The sequence below is a fragment of the Vulpes vulpes genome, chromosome 1 (assembly GCF_048418805.1).
Source record: "Vulpes vulpes isolate BD-2025 chromosome 1, VulVul3, whole genome shotgun sequence".
NCBI classification, from domain to species: Eukaryota; Metazoa; Chordata; class Mammalia; order Carnivora; family Canidae; genus Vulpes; species Vulpes vulpes.
Window position 1 is genome coordinate 115,964,718 of NC_132780.1, and position 21,220 is coordinate 115,985,937.

Consider the following 21,220-nt stretch of genomic DNA (forward strand, 5'->3'; position numbering starts at 1 on the left):
GCTTTCCTTGGAAGATTTCTCCTCATTTGTTGCACAGTTTTTGCAAATACGTTGCTGACAAGAAAATTAAAATGCAAAGAAATTTTGAAACTAAAATACTGTCTTTGCTTCTTTTTAAAAATTACAGTTTGGTGTTTCTGCTTTGTTTAAAGATTTAGTTTTCCCCCTTAAGAGTGTTAAAATATGCCCAGCAATAAAATCACCTTTGGAGTCTTTGTTAGGCTTAAGAATTTTTATATTTGACTTGGAATCCCTTCAAGACACTGTCTATAATGGAAAAATCCCTATTTCAATACTTTGATCAGGACCGAGGAGAGAAATCCCAACTAGGAAGAGAGAGTGGCATCTAGGATGATGCAATGAACTGGTGGCCTTTTGAATGATGGATGGTGGTATCTGAGAGATTTTTGTTAATTTCCTTAAAACCGTTCCAAAAAGCAAGGGTTAATAAATCATCTAAAGGACGCTCATCTTATTTAGCCCTCTCAACCATGGTGGAAATAGTCAGAAGGTGGTATTTGGAAGGAAGAAAGTAATTTTGGCATCAAGCCCTCCCGATCTGTACCAGGCTTCTGCTCTCTGTAGTTGTGAAGGGTGAGGAGGCATGAACTCCTCCTGGCTGACCACAAAAAGAAAACCCATTTGTCACGACCTCTAGACTACTAGTGTTTCATTAAAGAAAAGAAGTAAAGGCAATAGAAATTCTAGAATCATAAGATCTCAATGAACTTTTTAGAGAAGCAAGAAATCTGTTTCTGAAAGATAAAGTCCTCCCATGAAAAAGAACAGAATTCTAGATGGATCAGTTGAAAAAAATAGTCAGTGGAGCAACTTAAGCTTGCTAAAAGTCAAAGAACTACATATCAAAATACAAAGCAGCAGTTCAAATTACAGCAGGGATGGGCTGGCCACAGAGGCCCTCATCAACCCAGGCAATACTTAAAAATAATAAAAATTAAGAAAAATTAAAAAAAATATGAAGAAAATATCCTTCCTCTCTTTCAAATATAACTTTAATTGCCTTTTATTCTTTCTATCTGGAAGCAGTATCGCTAACCTTAACAGTCTTGACTTACCAAAAAATATATATATGTGTGTGAAATAAAATAAAAGAGAAGGGATTGGTGGCAGTGTATGCAAAACCAAAATGAAAAAAAAATTACTTTTAACAATCTCACTTTTTTTTGTTTTTTTTTTTACACAAATACTGTTGCAAATATATTAAAAAAATCAGCATTCTATCTGGTAAACGTCACTTTTGCCCCTCTATAAAATTTTGAATTAAAAAAGCCTCAAGAACTTTTAATTATTCCCCCCACCCTCCATTTCTCTTTCTTTTTCTCTTCCACAAGAATATATCCTGACACTTTTTTTTTTGTTTTTGTTTTTTGCAAAGATTGTTGGAAAGAATCCTTCTCTTGTACCTAGAAACGTAGGTGCAAACCTCTGATATCTTTGTTTTATCTGCATTCCTGCCTTTCATGAAAGTCCCTCTTGATTGTGCTGAGGCTGTGGCTCAGCGAAGACACTGAATAAATACGATAGCCACTGTTGCTTGATGCTTGTCCAAGTCTTCCTGGCTTCTGCTGAAAGGGGGGATATGGAGGAGGTGGGCCAGGGTGTGTGGACTCGAGCAGAATCTGGGGGAGAAGCCTGCCATTCGCCTTTCCCACACCACCGAACCCACTGCCCCTTCCCACCCCCCCAGCCCTTTTATGAAATCAGACAATGTGGTAGGTGGAAAACAGCAGGGCCTTTCCTCTGGGTTTTCGACCAGAAGTGATATTCCACAGTTTTAACTGGTTACTGTGAAGTCCAAGCGGCCAGAATTGTTAAAATGTCCACTGAAACACTGCAAGCGGTGTACTTAAAGACAGTAGGCCTTTTAGATTTTGTTATATATTTTTGTAGTGCTCTTCACAAGTGAAAAAAAAATTTTTTTTTTTACTTTTTTTTTTTAAAGATTTTTTTTTTTTTTTTTTTTGTAAAGAAGGGTTGTATTTAGAGGCCAGTAGCTAGAGATCCAACCAGTGGACCTCTTGAAGCACTACCAGGCCTTAAGGCCACCATCCGAGGGAGGCTGGGAAAACTATCATTCACCCGAGCCTCCGGAAATGTAATGTACCAGCAGGCAAAAACAGTTCTTCATGTAGTACAAAATGAAACGAAACAAAAACGAAAACAGAAAGTCAAAACGAAACCAAAAACATCTCTTAAATTCTAGTGCCATAGCTTTTTTTGTTTGTTTGTTTGTTTGTTTCTTTTTTGTGGTTTTGTTCATAAGAAAGAGAGAAAGAGACTACTTATCCGTCAGACACATGCATCCTCATGTGGTCGTTGAACTGCTCGATTTGGTCAAACTTTGCTGGACAGACGGAGCAGACGTAAGTGGTCCCCTCCGTGCAGGCCACCACCCCAGGGGGGCCAGCGCGGGCACCTGGGGGTGTACCCGCAGGAGGGGTCCCGTTGCTGGCACTGTGCAGGGCCACGTGTCGCTCCAGGAGGGTCTTGTGGGAGAACTTCTTTTTGCAGATGTAGCACTCGTAGGACTTCTCCCCCCGGTGGAGGCGCATGTGCACGTTGAGGGAGCTCTTCTGGGTGAAGCGCTTGTTGCAGATACTGCACTGGTATGCCCTCACTCCTGTGTGTGTCACCATGTGCTTGATAAGGTAATCTTTTAAGGAGAAGGAGCGCCAACAGATGCTGCATTGGTGGGGCTTCTCACCTGTTGAGGTGGGGAGAGACAGCAAGCAGAACAGAGCAAGACACAGCAAGGGAGGGAGAATGAGAGACAGAAAAACGAAGACAACAAAAAACAAAAACAGAAAAATTAAAAAAAAAAATCCGATTGGTTCACCCTTGGGTGGAAAGATCCAGTCCTTCCTGGCTTCTCATGTGCTGAGAAACCTTGCTTTCAGGGGATGCCAGGACAGTCTGGCCTTCCACCTCCCCATGCCAGAAAAAATGGCTCTCTTGGAAAACCGCAAGCTATTCCCCACCAAAGGTTTTCAAAGGTCATTCTGTGGAGAAAAGGGAGGGCTACTTTTAGGGAGGTCATTTTCAGCCTCCTCGTGAATGTGTGGATTTAACTATGTGTTTCCCATTAATTCGATCAAACACATGCAAGAAATAAGAGAGGGGGAAAGGTCGTCCAAGAATTAGGGTTCTTTACAATCTTTAGAAACTAAAGACAGTGTTTACGTAGCTTGGCTCTTCGGGGATAGTTTCCATTTCCAGTATTCTGTCTAGGAAATGCATTTTGCCTTGATGGGTCTGGAAAATACTGGCCAACGTAGGAGCAAGTCGTTCTGATGAGAACTTTAGATTTTATTTATTTTACACAAAAATATTCCTGAAATGTAGAATTAGAGTTACTTGGCTATTTCCATCTTGACTGCCCTGAGCTGCACATGGGTCTTGCCTGGTGTGGAGGTAGGGTAGGTGGCGGACAACACAGTGATCTCAGAGTCCAACGGTCCTGTCCAAATCTGGGCACCAACATTCGGCATGGCACTCTGACAAATCTCCAGATGCCTCTGAGGTATACAGCCGTACTTACCTCACTGCGCTGGTGTTGACATAAATACATATGAAATCACTTTGCAGACCACCAAGGGTGGTGTGGGAATACTTGCATGGTATTCTTATTATAAAACTATTCTCTCCCCCCGCCCCAATTAAATGGTTCCATACGCATTTCTGAACTCTCGGGTCAATTTAGAAAATAGTTTTCTCTTTCTTTGTTCTCAGGCTGTTGGCCAAAACCCTTCTTTTCTCCTCAGTATAATGCTCTGGTTTGCTGTTGGCGTAGAAACCAAACGATCAAGCTTGTTGAAAAGACTAAGGTAAATAAAAATATTGTTACTAACTGGCCACATGAAGTATTCCTCTATAAGTCATGTCCATGGGCCTCTGACATGTTTTTGGATAAGCAGAGCCTTGTTTTTGTTGGTGCTGTTAGTTCTCAGCTCTACTCTTGACAGGTGAGATGAAATGCATTAGGTAGGGTCTTTCCATCTGTCCTACCTTATTACTGATTTGCCTAGTGGAGACACCCACCTCGGAGAAGAAAGTCCTTCTATGTACCCTTCCATAACCCAGCCTAAAGCCCAAAGCCTTTGAAACTCTCTAGGGTCATTGTTCAATTAGTGGACTATCAGGGTAGGAAATCTATTTCTTAAAATGGACTTAACTTCCAATGAAAATATGTGCCTTGACTGTGTTCCCATGTTTCCCATTCTGAAACAGGAGAGGTCTGAGTCATCACGGTAATAACGGCAGTGAAAACAATCGGCACATATTTGGTGCTTAGTGTGTCAGGCTCAGTGTAGCGCTTTATGTCCATGATCTGTTTCATGGAACTTTATCTCATCAGAAACCTTTTTAATTGTGTTTATAAACCTAAAAGGATATGTTTTGAAGCACATGGTAGTAAGAAATGGCTGACTTGTTCAGGACTCACGCCACAAATTTCTTAACTAATGCCATTGGTCTTCGAGCTCTTTTTCCCTTAGTTATTTGCAAACATTTTGGCCTAACTCCCTCTCCTCTTGACTCTTCTCTGGTTTCTTTCCCTTTATTTTCACAGATAGGACAGTATGGTCAGTAGGATCACAGGGGTAGAAGAGAAGAAGTTCACTTTTAGACAAAGCGGGGAGTTTGGGGAAGCCTCATTCCCAAACGACGCATTTAGGCTACGCATGGTGTTGATGGAAGTACATTCTTTTGAAATGAGAGATTCCCTGAGACAGTCATGCATGTTATTTTTAGTTGGAACATTTCTGTCAGCTGTACACATACTTGAACTCGAGCTGGTCTTTGCCATCCTTGTGCTATGAGTACACTTTCTAGAGGCTGTGATAGGCTGGTCAACTAACTTTTAAAACACAGCCACCCGTCACCTTTAATGGGAAGCTTGCCTTCTTAAGTTCCAGATGGTATTTTGGCTGCTGGGAAGTTGAAACTTTATGTTAAAATGCACTTGCTGTTTGAAACTTTCACCTTCTTACAGTGTGTTTTTCCTCTAGGCAAGGTCACTCTGAAGGTTTTTTGCTTTCACAACCTTCTAATCTGACTATAAATTGATTCTTCACAGTTGTTATCTTTCCCTTCATAGCATACGTCTGTATGTTGTTTGTATGCACGTAGTATTGGCTCAGCTGTTAATTATCTGTGTGACCCTGGGCTTTCTAAGTCTCCCTGGGTTTGTCTCCCTTTCGGAAAGTGAGGAGCTGGACGGAGCACTTGCCATGGCCCTTTGCAGATTCAGTGGCCTTCTGCCCATCCTGACCCACAACCCCTGAGGACTCTGGTCTAGGCCTTGTCAGCACATGACCTGAGGGCAACCTGCTTCAATCATTCACAGCATAAGCAGTCCCACATTTTAAATAGGACAAGGTATCCTGTTCCCTTCCCTACTGCAAAAAATGGCATGACAGTTAATGAGGAAAAACATTTGCAAAGCACTTGGGAGCTCCTTAAAGGAAAATGCTCTCTATAATTATTAGGGTGCCGTGTTGGTAGAGCAGAGGTATTTCAGAACTGTCTTACTAAATGGGGCTTATTTTCAGATTAGTCAGGCAGCTGCAACTTTCACTTATATATGTGTGTGGATCTGAAATAATAGCACTCTGTAGAAATGTTACTATTTTTCTTTCTTGTTGTTCTCCTGCATTTTACTTATAGGGACCCCAAAAGGGCTTTCAACATTATACATGAAATAGATGAGGTCTGCTAATTATTGCTCTCGATGTGGAGAAATGAAGAGTTAAGATGAGTGGAAGTGGACGGCTTTTCAGGTCTGAGTCTAGAGCCAGGAATGGCAAATCCATCACTGTGTTAGGAAGAGATACGAAGTCCAAAGCAGACACCGGAATTATAACATGAGGGAGAAGCTCATATAAGCCCCTTCACTTTAAAATGCTCCATTTGGGGCTATCCAGATATGGGAGTCAGATATGAATTCCATTTCCTTGGCTGAGTGACTTGAGTATGTTACTTAACCTCTAGAAGCCTCAGTTTCCTTATCTGTAACTTGAGAGTACTACAATAAATACCTGTCTTGTGAAGGTATTTTGAAAATTAAAGAGATAAAGCACTTAGCCAGAGTATGCGGTTATTTTAAGGGAAAAAAAAACAACTGTTCTTTCAGTAGAAAGGAACTGATGATAAATGAAACCAATTGAGAAATAACTTGCACTGCATGGGGAAGCCAACTCAGGATTTTAAAAAAAACAAACAAAAAACTTTCAGATAATCAATGAAGCTATGTAATTCACAGTTAAGGGTATGGTCTGCTCTCAGTTACATTTGCTAATCAAAGAATTGGCACCATGAGTAAAATATCAGCACCTAGCACTGACAGAGGGGTTCTGAGCAAGTGACAACTGAGCTCTGGAGGTCAAGAAACTGTCCAATGTGGAGAAACCACAGGGAGGGCAGTGTCCTTTACAATTCCTACAGCAGGGGGGTAGGGTGGTGGACACATAGACTTTTCTTCAGTTTTTTTCAGAGATGCTATTCTCTAAAGGGCCTCTTTTAAGCTCCTTCTTGTGGGCCAGCACTGACACTCCACCATGATTTTAAGTCAGGAAAAAAAAAAGAGAAGAAAGAAGAAAGAAGAAGAAGAAAGATACTGCTAGGTTAATAGATACAGAGGGTCTGCCTAAAGTTCAAGTAAAGGATACCTAAATGGGCCGAGACACCCCAATTCTGGTATATGTGCTCCCAAAGCGAGAACAACACCCCAATTCTGAATAGTGACTTCTGTAGTGGGGGCTTAGCAAGGACCCATTTATTCGGCTGATTCTTTCTCATTCTTACCAGGCTTCTACTGGCTTGCAGAAGGTACAGTGAATGCTGTTACCGGGATGTTTTCTAGAAGCACCGTTCCCACCCATCTCTCCCATTCTCTTGACCTCTCTATCATCTGCTCTAGCATAACACCCTCCTCTTCAGGGGAGTCTGGTGAGGGGCCCACCAACTGAGGCTGGGAGCCTGGCGAGACGGCAGGTGGCAGGGGAGGAAGAGGAGAGTATGGGTAGGGAAGATGGCCACTGGCGAGGAGAGCAGGAGTCCTTGAATGGAGAACATCAAGGTTACAACAGAAAATGGGAAAGCTTCAGTGGCAAGAATGGAAGGGTGCTCAGAGCCACGCAGAGCTTTCACTGGCTGAAGAGTCCGCTTTCCATTGGAGAAGTCTAGTTGAAGGGAGGCCTACATTCCTGAGATGCGGCTGGTGTGACTGAGGGCCAGCCTTTCTCTCCAGTTCTGAAGGTGTGATTCTGGTGCCAGCTGGGACTGTAAGGCTGATTAGGGTGGGGGGGGGTGGGACTGCCTACTGGGGGACATACTGTATTCACAAAACATCTCTGGCCTCAGTGACAACTAACAGTTTGGTGTTAGGCAGAATTTGAAGACCTCAGGGAACTTCATCTACGTTACTTCATTTTTCTTACAACTTTATGAGCAGGGTAGACATTAATATCCTCAGAAGATGGGATCTCCCTTAAAGAGGTACAGTAACATCCTGAGGGTCATCCAAAAAGTCAGTAACAGATGAGAGGATGATACCAGCTTAGCCAGATTATCACCTCCTCCTCCTGTTAACGATTTCCGGCTCTCTGGATTATGTGACAAAATGTTAGGATGTTAATAACATATATGTTCTTAAATGGCTTTGATAATTTTACAGTACTTGTGATTAAGTGCTTTCACAGAAATAATGTTATTTGATTCTTATAGCAACTGTGTAAAGTAGGAATTACTAAGATCTATATATTTTGTGGCAAAAACACTAAGGCTCAGGTTGATTGTAGAATTTATTGAAGGTCACTCAGAGAGTGGTAAAAACAAGCCTCTCTTACTTCATAATATGATATTTGTTTATTACTCCACTGGCTTGATATAATTAATAGCCCAAATTCCGCATGAGGATTATCCCATTATTATCTTGATCTCAGTATTTTTACACTATTTCTGACTTTTGTTATGTTACTATTATTCCCATATTTTTTTATATCAAATTCATGGCTGAAAGAGCTGAGCTTCTCAAAGTAACACACAAGATTATCATATATGCAGATGACCCTAATGGACTAAAGCCAGTCACTGATAAACAGGGCTGTTGACAGTATGATTCCGAAAAACGCTCAAACATCTACCACACGTTAGGGAAGAAAACACAAGTAGAAATGAGGATACAATAAATTCCCCAGCAAATAAAAAAAGAAAAAGAAAGAAAGAGAAATGTAAGTATTGCTAGAAAATAATGCATTTATGTATAAGTCCCTTGAATTAAATTCTCCTGGAACGTGTGCCCACATTTCTGAACATTCATTCACTTACTCAAAAAGTATTTGCTAAGCAATTACATATGCCAGCCTGTATTCATATTCAGATTTTGTTTATTTATTTATAATTTTTGTTTGTTTGTTTAAGTAGGGTCCACACTGGGCATGGAAAGGGCTTGAACTCATGACCCTGAGATCAAGACCTGAGCTGAGATCAAAAGTTGGATACTTAACCAACTGAGCCACCCAGGTGCCCCCATATATAGGTTAAAAAGCAAAAAGTCCTAAGATTGGGTCCTAAAAGAAAGTTCTACTTGGATAGTACTGCGAGATAAAATGCATGACACCAGTTAAATCTGACTTTCAGGAAAGCAATGAATGGGACTGCATGGGACATACTTAGCTTAGAAATACAGTTGTTTATCTAAAATTCAAATTTAACTGGATGTCCTATACATATGTCCTAAATATATAATATATATATATAAAATATATATATTACCTGAGGGTAATAAATATCCCCTATACCTGGGGGTAAATAAATCCTCCAAAGCCATCATGGTCATTTGATTAATTCACTGATCAAATATTTATTGAATGTTCATCGTATGTAAGGTATTATGCTGGGTATGCTGATATATAAGATATATAACTATCTTTATCTCCAGCTATCTATCTACCTATCAGTTATTTCTGGCTCACAGAATTCACATTATAATGGGAAGGTGTAGAGACAACTGCATAATGATAATACAAGTCAGTACTTCTAAGTGCCAGAAGGCACGTATTTGCTGTGGTCACTCGTGCAGTTTGAGAAACTTAGCTCATTTCTCATAAATGAGGTGTTTGCCCCCATATTATAACTTATCCACGATAAGATCAAGCTGTTATTTTCAACTGGTTTACTTTTTCCAAATGCATATGTTCTTAAGAGTGGAATTTTAGAGAACCATGTTACATAACACAAACAACCTGATGCTATCCTTGCCTTTTCCCAGCCGTCTAGGGAAATGATTCCCAACCTACACTGAATCAGAGCTTGTTGAAACACAGATTATTGGATGGATGATTCAGGTCTGGATGGGCCTGTGAATCTGTATGCTGCTGGAATGGGAATCACGTGGTGAAAACCACTGTTTCAGGGTTATCTTTGAATTTTCCCTGTTGCTTGCCTTCTGTATCCACATTGACACCAAAGCTTGTCCTTCTGTGTCCTCTGTCTTTCCCTTCTATTTCCCATTCTTTTGACTTTTGTTTTTTCTCTTGAGGGGAGGGGACATAGAGGAGCCCCGCTTGGTTCCATGACAGGATGGTTTGGGTTATCTGTTTTTCTCTGACTCTCTTGTTTTCAAATACATCCTTAACTCTTAGTTTCGTATCTCACAACTTTTATGAAGCCGTAGTAAAGTGATCTTGAGACACTCCTGGGAGAAATGGAGTACCGCTGTGGTTTGTTGGGGAGTAGAGAAAGTAGTTAGGTGAGGGATTTTCTTATACTCTTAAAAAAAATCATTCAGAAGTGAAAAAAAAAAATGCTGATGTTATGAAGGAAGTTCAGGGGAAACCCAAGAAGTATCACGTGGCTATAGCGTTTGAATTCCGTAGAGGAAGGAAATCTGTCAAGAGCTTATTATTCAGAGATGTGAGATAGTGCAAAGAAAGTCAGTGTCTCTTGGGTGGAGGGGGCTCAGGTAATAATGATGATGGGTTTTTTTAAGCATTAACTAGTACTTTACCTTTTATGAAAACCTCTTAAATGCATGATACCTTTACATCTACTCAAAAGGGAGGAAAATTATTCTTTCCATTATAAACTCAAAGAAACTGAGGGTTATACAATTAAGTGACTTGCTTAAGTCCATGCAGCCAATTAAAGGAATCAAAACAGAACCCAAATAATCGAATTCTAGTATAAATTTCACTTATGTCCCCATTGTAAGTTTCAGTGTTATAATCATTATGGAATATGCATTACAGCCAGGGCTGCCTGGTTCTCTACCGCAGAGCTTAGCTCCAAAGTCAATACAATAGCCTACTTATTTGTTTCAAATACTTCCTTTCAGTGAATATGTGGATCATTAACACAGAGCTCCACAGAATTTTATTTGGAGTCCACATCTCAGAATAGATTCCCTGCAGCTGTGGATAGTAAGTACTATTTACGTTAAATGTTGGAGTGAATGAAATGCAAAGCCAGGTAGCATGCATAATAGCTGTGATGCAGAGAACCCAAATCTCCTTCCTTTTAGCTCTGTCAAGCTACTCTTTCTTAGTAAGATTCTTTTAGATTAGGTTATAGGTGAGAATACTGAAACCATCCCTATCCTTCCAAGTGTCCCTAATACTTTCTAGAATCTTTTCAGACCAACATTTAGACTTTTTGCTCTGGATTTTTATCATTTTCACTGGGCTCTTATGAAGTTGGGAGGCTCTGGGTTTTTTTTTTTTTTTTATGTTTTCCCAAGAAATTGGAGAGAACTCTGTTTTGAAATGGAGGCCACAGTGAATCCAGGTCCTGAATTACTTCCATATGTTCAGGCTGTCTTGCCTTTTGAAAAATCTAGACCAATTGTTCTTTAACTTTGTTAGGTTATGGACTCCTTCAGCTAGACAAAAAAGTCTTGATAGACAGATGGCCCTTCCAAACTGCCACTGCCAAATAATTCAGGGTGAATGGGAAGAGTGTCTCTTCTTCTAAATGAGGTGCTCAAGTGATATCTGTGTATTATTAATTGTTCCCAGATGTTGCCATGTTATACACACCAATATAAAACCTTCATGATTTACTGAGGACCTTCATAGTTTACTAGAAATCTGAAGGCTACACTTTGAGCATAACTCAGATTTAGAAAATGACTTTATTCATAACTTTTGTATCTACGAGGTCTAAATGTACAAACCCATTACTGGTTTTCTCATGGGCAAATCTAGTTATTTGGGTTAACCACAGAATCCTTTAGTGAATCCACTGGATAAATGCGTTTATATAGCAAAAAAACAATTTTTGATAGTGCACTGAAAATTTTGTGTTGCAAATTTACAGCCTTATTTCAGTATGTGATCTTACAGAAAAGTGAGTTTTATACCCATGTAGGTCTACTGGATGAGATGCATGGTCTGGGAGAGGGAGAATAGAAATGTTTATGGATCCCAGACCAGCAAAGTGAACTTTGGCTAATGAGACACTTCCACAAATGGTCTCTTTTTCCTCCCTAATATTTAGTTTGATGGTTTGTATGACAATAATTCAGAAGAAGAAAGGACAAACGATGTGAGAGCGCTCTGTAAACCATAAAGTGCCACATAACTAAAAATATTACTATTTGGTCAATTTACCAAATGATGATGATGATGCCCATACCACATGGGAAATTGCCCTTGATTGATCTCAGGTTATCAGTACATTCACATTTACCCTAAATAAACATAGTGACTTATCACTACCTGATTTCCTTCCTGAATTCAGTAGTGAGTTACTGTGTTGCATTGGAGTTGTGAAAACATCCTCCTTTAGAACAACTGATTCACACAAAGGCACATACAGATTTACCTACTGTCTTAAGTTGACTGTGAAGAAGGCAAAGTGCATCGTAAGGAATGTTCTGTTTTAGTTGTTCACTTCCATGTTGGGTACTTGTCTCAGTGTCTGTTGTTTTCCTTCCATTCTATTTTCCAACTTAAATTTTTATCTGCCTTATGTCCTATCATCAGCTAGCTGAACTGAGAAACAAGGTTGCTTGGAGGAACTAATTTGTTTTCATGCATTGTAATTCTAGCAGGTAATTTTTTTTGGCAACTTATTTGTCATTTAACAGGGGTGCTCTGGAACCAGAGGTACACCAGAAGAGGGGCTCATGATAGGAATTTCAAATACGGGGATCACCACTGGGATAAGTATTTTCAGATACAAGAGAATCTATGTGAAATCATATCTCATATGTGGTCACTTATATGGAGGAGCATCCATGAAGTTCTCACTTCTATGTTCCATAATTGAGCTGGAAAAGTGCACTAGCTGGGCAGTCAGGAGATCTTAGCTCTAGAATCACAGAATCCAGGGATGAAACACCAGCCCACCCAACTAGTCACCTAATGACTGAGGCCCCGCTACAACATCCCTATGAAATGATCATTCTCTCTCTGACCACCTCTAATTATAGAAACTCAATCCCTTTGGAGGCTGTCTATCCTATCTTAGAGCAGCTTCTTTTATTTAGTTGAAAGAGTCTCCTTTATAGCTTCCAATCGTTGGTCCAGTTCTACCTTTTGAAGGGTGGTGGACAAGTAGTGCTCTACCTGCTCCAAGACAAGCTTAATGTTTCTCTCCTCCCAACCATTTAAATAAAGCTAACAGTGCTAATGTCAGCTACCATTTATAGAGTGCTGATTATGTGCCAGGAATTGTTTTAAGAGTTTCATATATTAATTCACTTAATCCTGAAGACGATACTCTAAGGGAGATATATTATTACCATCTCCATTATATAGACAAGGAAACAAGTACAGAAAGGTGACAGACATCAGTAGTGGCTAAGTCTAATTGCGAGTCTAGGCAATGTGGCTCCAGAGCTCCAGCTTTCTATATTATGCTGCCCCCAAAGCTCAAATACTTGGATGTGGCTTACAAGACACTCTGAGTCTTCTTTTTTGCAGGTTGAACAGCCCTAGAACCTTCAACCATGATACGCCATGGCTTTGCATCCCTTTGCATCCCGATTATACTCCTCTGAATATGTCCCAATCAGTCTACTGTTTTTTGAAAAGGTAGTGCCCAGACCAGACTGTGGTCTCTAGATGTCAAAAAGAGAATAAACAATTGAAAATAGAGTGAAACTATCACGTTTCTTCATTTTAGGGACCACAAATACAGCATAAGCCTGCATCAGCCTTGTTGTGGCCTCTTCAAGCTGATGGTTCATACAGAATTTACTACACACTGCAACTCGCATCCCTGTTCTGCCTGTATGACTTTGATCTGTAAAATGAAGTGACTGGAGTATATAATCTCCAAGGACTTTTCCAGTTCGAAACAGCTAGAATCAAAGAATGTATCGCAAAGTTCAGCATATTTAAGGGATGTTGTGCCTGTAGATTCTTTGTCAGACTTTTCCCCATTGGGCCCTTCTCCCTAGGGTTTCTGTCATTTTGAGCTTTGGTGGCAGGATGCTTCATTCCTACAATGGGGGTACTGTTGGGGCTTCTAGAAGATGGCTGACAGCGGGGTCTCCTGCAAATCTGAAAGATGACTCCAAACCTTCCCTTCCCCTTGCTGTCTGCCCCTCCCTTCTTCCTACGGCCCCCTCACGGCCCCCTCACACCCACCGCCTGCTTCCAGGCCCCCACGGGGAGCCTGCACTCACCTGTGTGTACGAACATGTGCTTGACGTAGTTCTGTTTGGCGGTGAAAGTCTTGTTGCAGAGAGTGCACTCATAAGGCTTTTTTTCGCCCTGCCCACTGGCTGTGCTGTGGCCTGCGGATGGGGCCAGGGGCTGTGGCGCTGGCAGCTGTGCAGTAAAGGTCGACAGGCCAGGCTGGGACACTGTCACAAACTGGGTCTGCTGGCCTGCCAGGGGCTGTGGCAGGCTGAAGAGGAAAGGCTTGGGGCCACTGCCCGCGGGCTGGGTAGTGAAGAGGGCCGGCAGGTAGGTGTTGCCGGCTGTGCCAATGACCTGTGTGTTGCTGGTCAAGGTCAGAGGCATCCTCAGGTTGCTGGTGAGGGTTTCTGTCTGGCGTAAGTAGAGCTGGGTACTTGGCAATGGCTGCCCGATGGACGTGTTGACCGAAGGCTGCTGCAGGACGCTCTTGTCGGAGCTGTTGCTGACGGTGATGACCGTGCTGTCCATCTCCACCTCGTTGCTTCTTTCCGGGGAGGAGGCACCGGTCTCGAGCTGGTGCGGCTGCGGGCCGCCCTCGGCAGGAGCCTCTGCGGCCTGCTCGGCTTGGGCGGGTTCGGCCTGGCCATCCCGCGCCGCCCCGGGCCCGAACTGCTGCTCCACCGAGTCAGGCTCGGTGCCTATGGAGGAACTGACGCCCGAGTCGAAGCTTTCGCCCTTGGGCTCGCTCTCAGTGCCCTCCGCCTGGTCGGTGTCTTCCGTGCACTCCTCGGACTCGTTGCGCTCTAGGATCTGCACCCTTTGCTGCCCATAGTAGTCGTAGTCGTCCTCCATCTCCTGCTTGATGTGGATGTTGCCCACCAGGGTCTGGATGCGCACGGGCCGGGGCTGCTTGCGGCAGTGCGTGGTCTCGGGGGTGGTGGACAGGTAGCGCTCCATCTGCTGCGAGCGCTCGTGGATGCGCGTGATCCAGCTGGGGTCCTCCATGTGGTGGTCGCGGGGCAGGCCCAGGGCCGTCTCGTGGTGGCTGACCACCGCACCGCTGTAGAAGGAGCGCTCGCCGCTGCCGTTCTGCATGGAGCACGCATAGAGCGCCGAGTAGATCCTGTCCACGCTGTGCTGCGGGTGGCTCTGCAGGTAGCCCGACTCGGTGTCGCTGCTCTGGCCCGATGTGCCGGACTCGGGGGTGCCCCGTGGCGTGTCCTGGCCCGAGTCCTGGATCCCCGGGAACACGTCACCCACATTCTGTGACACAATGCGCGTGCACTCATCGATGACGGTTTTGATCTGCAGGATGCTGGCGGCCGTGAGGATCTGCAGGGCTTCCGACTGCGAGACGCGCAGCACGCCGCTATACATGAAGTCAATGAGCTTTTGCACCGACTGCACTGACACCACGGACGGGATCTCGATGTCGCTGTAGCCCAGCAGCAGCTTGTCCTGGAAGAAGGGGCTGCCGGCTGCCAGCACGCAGCGGTGTGCGCGCAGCATGCTCCCGTGGATGCGCACCGTCACGTCACAGAAGTGGCCACGGTTGCGCTGCTCGTTGAGGGTCTCGAGCACGGAATTGCTGAAGTTGTGAAGGTTGATGCTGTGAATGCGCTCGGTCATCCCCTTGCAACTGATGTCACCTGCACGGTGGCAAGACAGAAGACACAAGACAGGGTGTGTGGGTCAGAGCTAGCTGACTGCATGCCTAACGCCCAGGTCTCAGGTGGGTTACACTCATGGCTCCTGGAAGCACCCCCACCCCAGACCTCGCACACACAAGCGGGCTCTGCGGCGAGATGGACATGCCTTGCACGGGGATCGGGCTGCCGGGATGACCGCCTATGAGAAAAAGGCCTTCAATTTGGCTCCAACAATACCCCAGCTATTTTCGGTATCGAATCTCTATTAATGCCCTAGAGCTGCAGCCAGGGTTGCCAGTTGAAGTAGGACAGCCTAATAAACAGATGGGTCACTTGCCTGCTCTTCCTACAGCTTCAGCACACAAGACCCGAGAAACAAATGGAAGACAGGTTCTCATGGAACGCTCTACTTCTACCTTACGCAGGTCTAAGCTGAGGTCCTTTGGGAAGGCTTGTATTTTCCCCAGGTTTCCACAGTTTCTGATTTTATCCATAGACAGCAACAATATTCATAGTTCAAAAATTTGACTCCCTTCCTATTAGTTTATATGTCTATTTCCGAATCCACATCATGTATGCAAAAACCCTCGGAAAATCCAATCCACACTAAGATATCCACCAAACAGCTGTCACCATGTCTTCCACTTGAGGGACAGGCTATAGGCTGCAGCCTGTGAGCTAAAGCGGCACTCACCCACTGATCTCTGTATCTACACACTCTTCTTGGCATCTCTGACAACCTGTTTGAGGACTTTCTAGAGTGGTGGTATGTGACATGGGTCGTTTTCTGCATTTCCTGAAGCTGAACGGGGAAGGAGTGTTTAAAAAGGTCGGACATGGCAGCACTGACCTGGGAGACTTTAGTATCCTAGGTGATCATATTTAGAGTTCCAGCTGGGCACTTCTGTGAGTGAAAGGGAGCACTGTTCATAATTAGGTGAGGACAGCAGGAATAAACCAGGAATGGGCTGTATGATCACCCTAGGCAATACCGTGTTCTATGCACTTGCTCCAGGGAAGTATCAAAGGACTCCCAGTGGGAAGGCAACAACAGTCAGCTATGCGGAGGCTGTCCATAGCCTGACCCATTGCCACCCTAACACCCAGCGCTCTGCACACGGGGGAAAATGGTTACATTTGGATTGCAGACTGAGAATTAAAATGGGTGGCTATACCACTAAGTTTGAGGGCTTTCCTATTTTTCTACTTCACTTCTCAAATGGCTCTAAAGAATCCCTCTTTCTGAACCATTCTTCACTTAGATTCCCCATTCTTGCCTTCGTAGGTGAACAGTCACCTTGAGAGAGGCCACGCAAGTGGGCCTTTCACAACCAGGGTGGCCCAAACACTGATTGTTGGCCTGTGACCGGGCATCCCTGTGTCTTGCGAGGAGCAGCCCCCAGAGGTAATGATCTGAGGGATGGGAGGAATGCCCACCTCCTCAGGTTCTTTCTCCTCTGCCTTAGGAGAGAGGACCAGTTCAAGAGAGTCGGAACCACACCAGCTCTACCTTGCTGCACTCAATCTCTGCATGCTGTCTGAGCTCAGTAGGTGCGGCCGCATCCTTTCATATACTCATTTATTTCCTTTGTTCCCATCTTTACATTAAATCAGCCTCACACATATCCAGTTACCTTAAGACATGCCTAGAGGCTCTTATGCTCACTTTCAGTCATATGATTTGCATAATATTTTTACAGAAGAGAATTCCTTCTTGTCCTGACTTCCATTAGGTCTGTGATGTGCCTAAAATATTGCAATGGGCTACAGTTTCTAGGTGTTTTTTTTTTCACTGTTGTAAAAGCAAATTGTCATTGCCAGATTAAAGAATCATGGTGAATCCTCTATAACTGTGCTAATACAAAGTACAGCCCCAGAGGAAGGCCCCAATAACCCAGGAAGGTATTCAGGAAATCAATCAGCAGACCAAATTCTAAGTTCTTGCTGAGTCCCCCATGCACATAGAGCATGAGAACAACAAGAGTAAACCCTCATTTATTTAACGCTTACCATGTATTAACATATTATTTTATTTAATCATCACAGCAACCCTTATCATGTAGGTAGTATTATTACTATCCCCATTTTTCAAATGAGAAAACTGAGGCTGGACAAATTAAGAAACCCATTCAAGGCCACAGAGGCAATTGGTGGTAGAGCTGGCATTTGAATCCAGGGGGTCTGGCTCTAGAGTTCACACTCTTACCTGCTTCATTGCATTGCATGTTTTGCCCCAAATGAAGTCTGGCCCTTAGGTGTCCATAGATCCACTGTAAAGCTGTGTAAAAAAGTCTATTCAATATGTTCTCCAGCTGCTTCTACACCTACCCTTGAATCAGCATGGTGTTCATGTTTCTAGGCCTTGGGACATCAATGTAGTCTCAGTAAATCTAACTTAAAAGACTTTTTTTTTTTTAGTTTATAAATGGAACAATGCAAGAGATCAAACAACTTGTCCTGGCACTAAAACGTAGAGTTTTCTATATACAGTTTTACTATCACTGAAGTCTTTTTTATTTAAGTAAAACAGTAAGCACTAAAATTGGTTGAGTCTCTAATAAAGTCACCATCTCTGAGTAGGATGGATTTATTAAGTAACTTTTTTCCACACAGGTGAAAACACTCTTTAAACATACATTTGCTCTTAGCCCAGTCACAGCAATATCACTAGGCTTGTCGCTTGTGATGAAAAGTCGTCTTCTTTCTGATAATTCTGGGAAGAAACTCTATGACAAGTATCATAATCAGTAATATCCACATAACATTTCATAGCATGCAAAACTCTTTCACATACAACATCTTAGTCTTTCCTTAAAACCATACTTATGTTTTTAGGACAAGTCCTATTATTATTATTTGATGTAAGAAAAAGGTTGAGGAGATCAAAGTGTTGAAGTGACTTATCCTAAATTTTACACAGCTAGTAAGAGGCAGGGTTGGGATTAGAACCCACACCCCTTGATGCTTTTCTCACTGCATAACACTGGGTCACTGAAGGATGAAACTCGGATTGCCTAGGGATCTAAGGCCATCCTAATCCTCAGGACATAGAAGAAAAGATAAAAACACTGAAAGTGATGATAGAGGTTGCTCTAGAGTAGGAAATGGTCAACAGCAAAAGCTGTCCTCATACTACACATACTCATACACACACACACACACACACACTTAAAATCTCATGAGAAAAATTGAAAGTGCTTGTTTGGTCGAGTCTATCTAAACAATCAGGTAACCCTATAGAGATAATCACTAAAAGTTGTTAAATAGCCTCAATTATGATTATTGCAGTACTGTCACCAACTTCATTAGAAACCACAGAGACGGTTTTTAAAACTCAAACTTGCACACATGTACAACCTGACCCGAGACAAGCCTAGTTAGATTTTTATAGACACAATTTTAAACATCTCCCCGAGTACACTGGTCCCACACGGCAGTGAGCAGCTATGAAAGGCTGAATGGGCTTTGCTGATACGGGTACAGATGCGATGGGGGACCCTGCCTTTCCATTCAAGCACGCCTGGTTCCTCCTGCACACAATGCTGAAGCAATTCTTTCCCAGGCTTTCTTTTATATTTAGCACTAATACAGTGGGAAAAAGTTTCTGCCACAGCAAGGCAATGTCCAGGCTTTTGTAAAGCAGGTCCTTTCATCCAATGGGCATTAATGTATAGATTCCAATGGAATAAATCTGAAATACTCTACTGTAGAAGATTTGTTCCCCATTGAAAACAAATCTTGATTAGATGGTTATTCAGGGACTGTATAGGAAGGAATGGTGTGAAAATGCTGACTCCATTCTTTCTTAGATTGGCACTGAATAGGCATTTGGGCTATTCAAAAAAAAAGAATGAGAGAGAGAGTGAGAGAGAGAGAAGAAGAAGAAGAAGAAGAAGAAGAAGAAGAAGAAGAAGAAGAAAGAAAGAAAGAAAGGAAGAAAGAAAGAAAGAAAGAAAAAGAAAACACCAACCACCCTCTCAACTCCACAAAACCATACAACTTTACAAAGATTATGTATATTTGGGGACATCGCCTCACCCCAAAAATACCCCAAGGTGGTGTTGAACATAGAACTGATGGGGTAAAATGAAAAGAGTGATGACAATGGTTCTGTGTGTTTAAAAATAATAACTGACCTCCTTTCCACTAGAGTGAAAATACAGTCAGCCTGAGATGGCATTCACTGGAAACACGCAAGGAATCCTACCACCGAGAGTGGTCATGTATCCTGAATGAGTGTTCTGTGAGCCTGCACAATGCGGATGGGGCGGACCCAGGGTGAGTACCGAAGGAGAAATGGGCGTGCAGCGAAAGAGGCGGTGGAGGGCCTGGCTCTGCCTTGCAGGAACCCAGCTCCTGCCTGTCTCCTCAACTGCGGGTGTCCGGGGGGGATAGGACTTAGCATGAGAATGAAAAGCTGCTTGTGCACAAGGGAAAATGAACAAGAAAGGAAACAGCAGGCAATACAATCTCCTTTAATTAGGTGTGAAATCTAGTCCTTTCTCAGCCCGGATATATAAAATGAGACCAGTGCAAGGGTGAGGTGCTACAGAGGGAGACGGGAATTTGAAGTCTCTGTGATTTGGGAGGAAACACCAGCTCTCAAATTAAAACCCACATGAATTTCGGTCAAGTCAACACGTCTAAGTCAAATGGCAGGGCCGAAAAGCCCTTGAGCATTCAATCTGGGTCACCAGGCTCACATGAGGTAAGTGGGTCAGCTCACAAACTAGGGCTAGGGTGGCCAGGCCTCCCCAGCCCACGCTCTCATATCCCACTCTTTCCCACATTGCACACCAATACCATTATCGTGCTGAGGTTGCTCTCTCATATATTAGGTGATTAGTGATGGTCCTAAGCTACTGTGTGTTGGTGTTACGTACCAAGTGGGTCATGGTCGAAAAGACCCATTCTTCTCCTGGGGAAGATTCAGGTCCCTTCCTCCCCAGATCTACATCTGTTGCCCCTGCCAGGGCCAAGACTTCGGTCATATCCATTTGGCCTACATGCAGGGTGCAGGGGTGGTGGTCAACTACAGAGCCTCTGCATGATGGGAGGATAGAGCTTTCTTGCTCACAGCTTTCACCATCTGAAGCACATGTCCCTCCACATACTTTCTATCTCACTGGCATCTTCACAATCCTTATGAGACAGAGAAACTGAAGGACTCCATAAAAACCTGCTTTTGGCTCCCTTTCCTGCTTCTAAATCTTGTTAGGGCCTACACCCCTGTCCTACACATGGCTTCATGTATGTCCTCCTTATAAGGGACAAGGAGTTAATGATTTCTTTGGAGGCTTCCAGCACAACAGATAACATCTAAGGAGTGACCAGGCATGGCCATCATGTGCATATTCCAGACCACCGGCGCTAGACATATCGACGCCAAGACCCCCTGGCTCTAGAGAATAAGTCACTTATGATGGACACCTGGACTCTGTCCTTGTTCTGACCAGTTTCTGGATGCCTGAGAGGACACAGACACCAGACCACAATTGTCAATAAAAACCCCCAGACTCTAAGTGAAGAAGAGACTCCCTCCTTTCCTTTCTGACTGTTCCAGACATTCTGTCTCTAACCTGCACTCTCTCTATACCTTCAGTTAACTCTGCTTTCACCTCCTGTTGGCTTGTGTTTGATTCCTATCCTGAACACAAGCAAGGATCCTCTTGGCTGATCCTGCGGGACTGCCTCTGGGTCCATGAACCGGCCTGCCAGTATCATTTGGAGGGTGGCCGGGGGCACTGGGGAAAACACACAAACAAAAGGTGGCAGGTTGTATAACAAGACTCTTTCTCTCATCTTGGCTCCATACACCTAGCATAGCCCAGCTGTCATTGCCTCCTGGAAGTGGGGACCGTGGGAGGGTCATCAGCTGCACTGTGTTATGTACCCACTCCTGGGTGTGTGTGTGTGGGGGTGTTTGGGCTGTCTCCCGGTGAGTGAGAGTTGTCCTCTATCTTC

At 43.5% G+C, this 21,220-nt stretch overlaps 1 protein-coding gene across 50 annotated transcripts in view; it reads right to left on the bottom strand.

Annotated features, from left to right (window-relative positions):
• Window positions 1–1,890: 1,890 nt before the first annotated feature.
• The window catches only part of ZBTB20 (zinc finger and BTB domain containing 20), a 753,858-nt gene continuing 734,528 nt past the window's right edge, over window positions 1,891–21,220 (bottom strand). For all 50 annotated transcript variants that reach the window (XM_072723877.1, XM_072723729.1, XM_072723898.1 and 47 more), the window contains 2 exons: window positions 13,652–15,256; window positions 1,891–2,725 (listed from right to left, as the gene is read on the bottom strand). In XM_072723877.1, the coding sequence (XP_072579978.1) occupies window positions 2,304–2,725; window positions 13,652–15,236 (2,007 nt within the window). In that variant the 5' untranslated portion in view covers window positions 15,237–15,256 and the 3' untranslated portion in view covers window positions 1,891–2,303. The remainder of the gene's footprint in view (window positions 2,726–13,651; window positions 15,257–21,220) is intronic.